Source organism: Fonticula alba, assembly GCF_000388065.1.
Source record: "Fonticula alba strain ATCC 38817 unplaced genomic scaffold supercont2.17, whole genome shotgun sequence".
NCBI classification, from domain to species: Eukaryota; order Rotosphaerida; family Fonticulaceae; genus Fonticula; species Fonticula alba.
In genome coordinates this window covers 49,360-51,216 of record NW_009242987.1, presented here as the reverse complement: position 1 = coordinate 51,216, position 1,857 = coordinate 49,360, and the positions used below count along the sequence as shown (strand labels likewise).

General features: G+C 71.3%; 1 protein-coding gene across 1 annotated transcript; it reads right to left on the bottom strand.

Moving 5' to 3' along the window:
- Window positions 1–1,254: 1,254 nt before the first annotated feature.
- Window positions 1,255–1,743, bottom strand: H696_06010 (hypothetical protein; the record flags this gene model as incomplete). Its single annotated transcript, XM_009499775.1, has 1 exon — window positions 1,255–1,743. The coding sequence occupies one exon, from the start codon at window positions 1,741–1,743 to the stop codon at window positions 1,255–1,257; it is 489 nt and encodes a 162-aa protein (XP_009498050.1).
- Window positions 1,744–1,857: the final 114 nt, after the last annotated feature.

Here is a 1,857-nt window from a genome sequence, read left to right as displayed (position 1 = left end):
GGGGAACGGCGAATGAAGATCGGGGAGGGCGAGGGAGGAACGCGCAAGGTCTGGCTGGAGGCCACCGCCCGAGCCGGTGGGCCCACCTGCCCGAGGGGTTTTCAAGCTCCGTCCGCGCTGGCGATTCAAAGGCGGCCGGCCGCTGGGTGGGCAGCTCGGCGCGCCACAACGGCCAGGCGTGGCGCCACGCGCCTGCACGTGACGCAACCGGGGCCGTGGCGCCACGCCGTCGTTGTGGTCTCTCCCGGCCCTTCCGGCCCCCCCGGCGGTTGGGATGGGGCCGACACGCGACACACCGGCCTGTGCGCCTCTGCCCTCGCGGTGGGGCGATCGGCCCCGGGGCAGCGAGATCCCGGCTCCCTGCAGGCAGGTGTCGGGGCGATCCCGGCTCCCCGCAGGCACATGTCGGTGGGATTTTCGCGCGCCCACAGGTGCACCCACTGGCGCACGCCTTGCGGCGCCGGCCGCGCCCAGGGCCCCCCGGGCTTGGCCAGCCCCATCCTCTCGCGGGAGAGACCCCCCCCCGCCATGCCGACCCGCTGGTCACACGCATTCTCGCCACCAGGGCGCGACGCCTCGCACGGGTGGGGGCGTGGGCGCGCGCAAAATGCGGGGCTCGCCACTGGGGGCCACCAGCACCATGGCAGGGAGCACGCGCGCACATGGTTGAGGGTGCCCGGGGCCGCCCCGGCGCGCGGAGTGGCCCGATGTAGCCGCCCGGGGGAGGCGGGGCTGGCGCCTCTCGCGGGGCACGATCATGTATTTGTGTGTGTTGGGACAGGGAGGGGAGATACATCTCTGTGCGTGTGATGTTATGTTTGCATGCGAGGAGGACGCATCCCGCCGCGTCGGGGGAGTGCGGCGCATCCCCGGTGTTTGGTGGCCCGGCCGGCAGGCGAAAGCACGTGTCGGTGCGCGAGAAGATCGCAGTGCATACTACCCCCCCCCCCATGCGAATAGAGAGACACACGGCACATGCAGACACGCAAAAGAGCCAGCAGGGCAGAAAGAACCATGAGTGGGGCCATTTTCATATATATTCGCCTCCCCCCGGCCGGTCCCCCCCCCCCCTGTGGGACGGACACGCGGGCGTGGCCTGGAGGCGGGCGGGCGGGCGGGCGCAGGCTCGCACGGCTGGGAGCGGCCGCCACCTCGCCAGCAGGGGCCGGTCAGGGGGAGAAGGGCACAGAGAGAAAGAGCGGAACACCGGGGGAGCGCGCGGGGGGGGGGGGACAGGGCGGCAGGCGCCCGGCCTTACGGCGTGGCCATCCAATGGTCATACATGATGCACGTGGTGCCGAAGGTGGCCACCGCCATGCCGACGCTGAGGACCATGCGCCGGCTCCAGATCAGGGCCACCGAGGCCAGGCCCAGGCCGGCGAGACACAGCAGGGCGCCATACATGTTGAACCAAATGGTCAGGGCGCCGAGGGAGAAGCACAGCATGCCGGCCAGCAGGTAGGGCCACTTGTGCACGGAGTACAGGCACCGGCGGATTTCGCGACGCGCGGCCGGGTCCACGCCGAGGATCTCCCGGCGGTCGAAGCGCTGCGGCAGCAGGTGCAGGGCCACCAGCGACACGGCCACATGGAAGGGGGTCAGGAGATCGCGCTCCGGGCGCAGGCCCTCGGCCTCGGCCCACGGCAGCACCAGTGCCACCAGCTGTGCCAGGAAGCCCAGGCCGAACACCTGGGCCGAGAAGGGCTGGATTGTTTGGAAGACGCGCGAGCCAATGGCCGACATGATCTCTTTTGGTGTTGGCTCTTGTGGGGAATGCCAAGCGGCAGGGGAGGCAGGAGAAGGAGGAGCGGGGACGGGGGGCGGCGGCGGCGGCGGCAAGAGCAGGGGAGGAGGGGG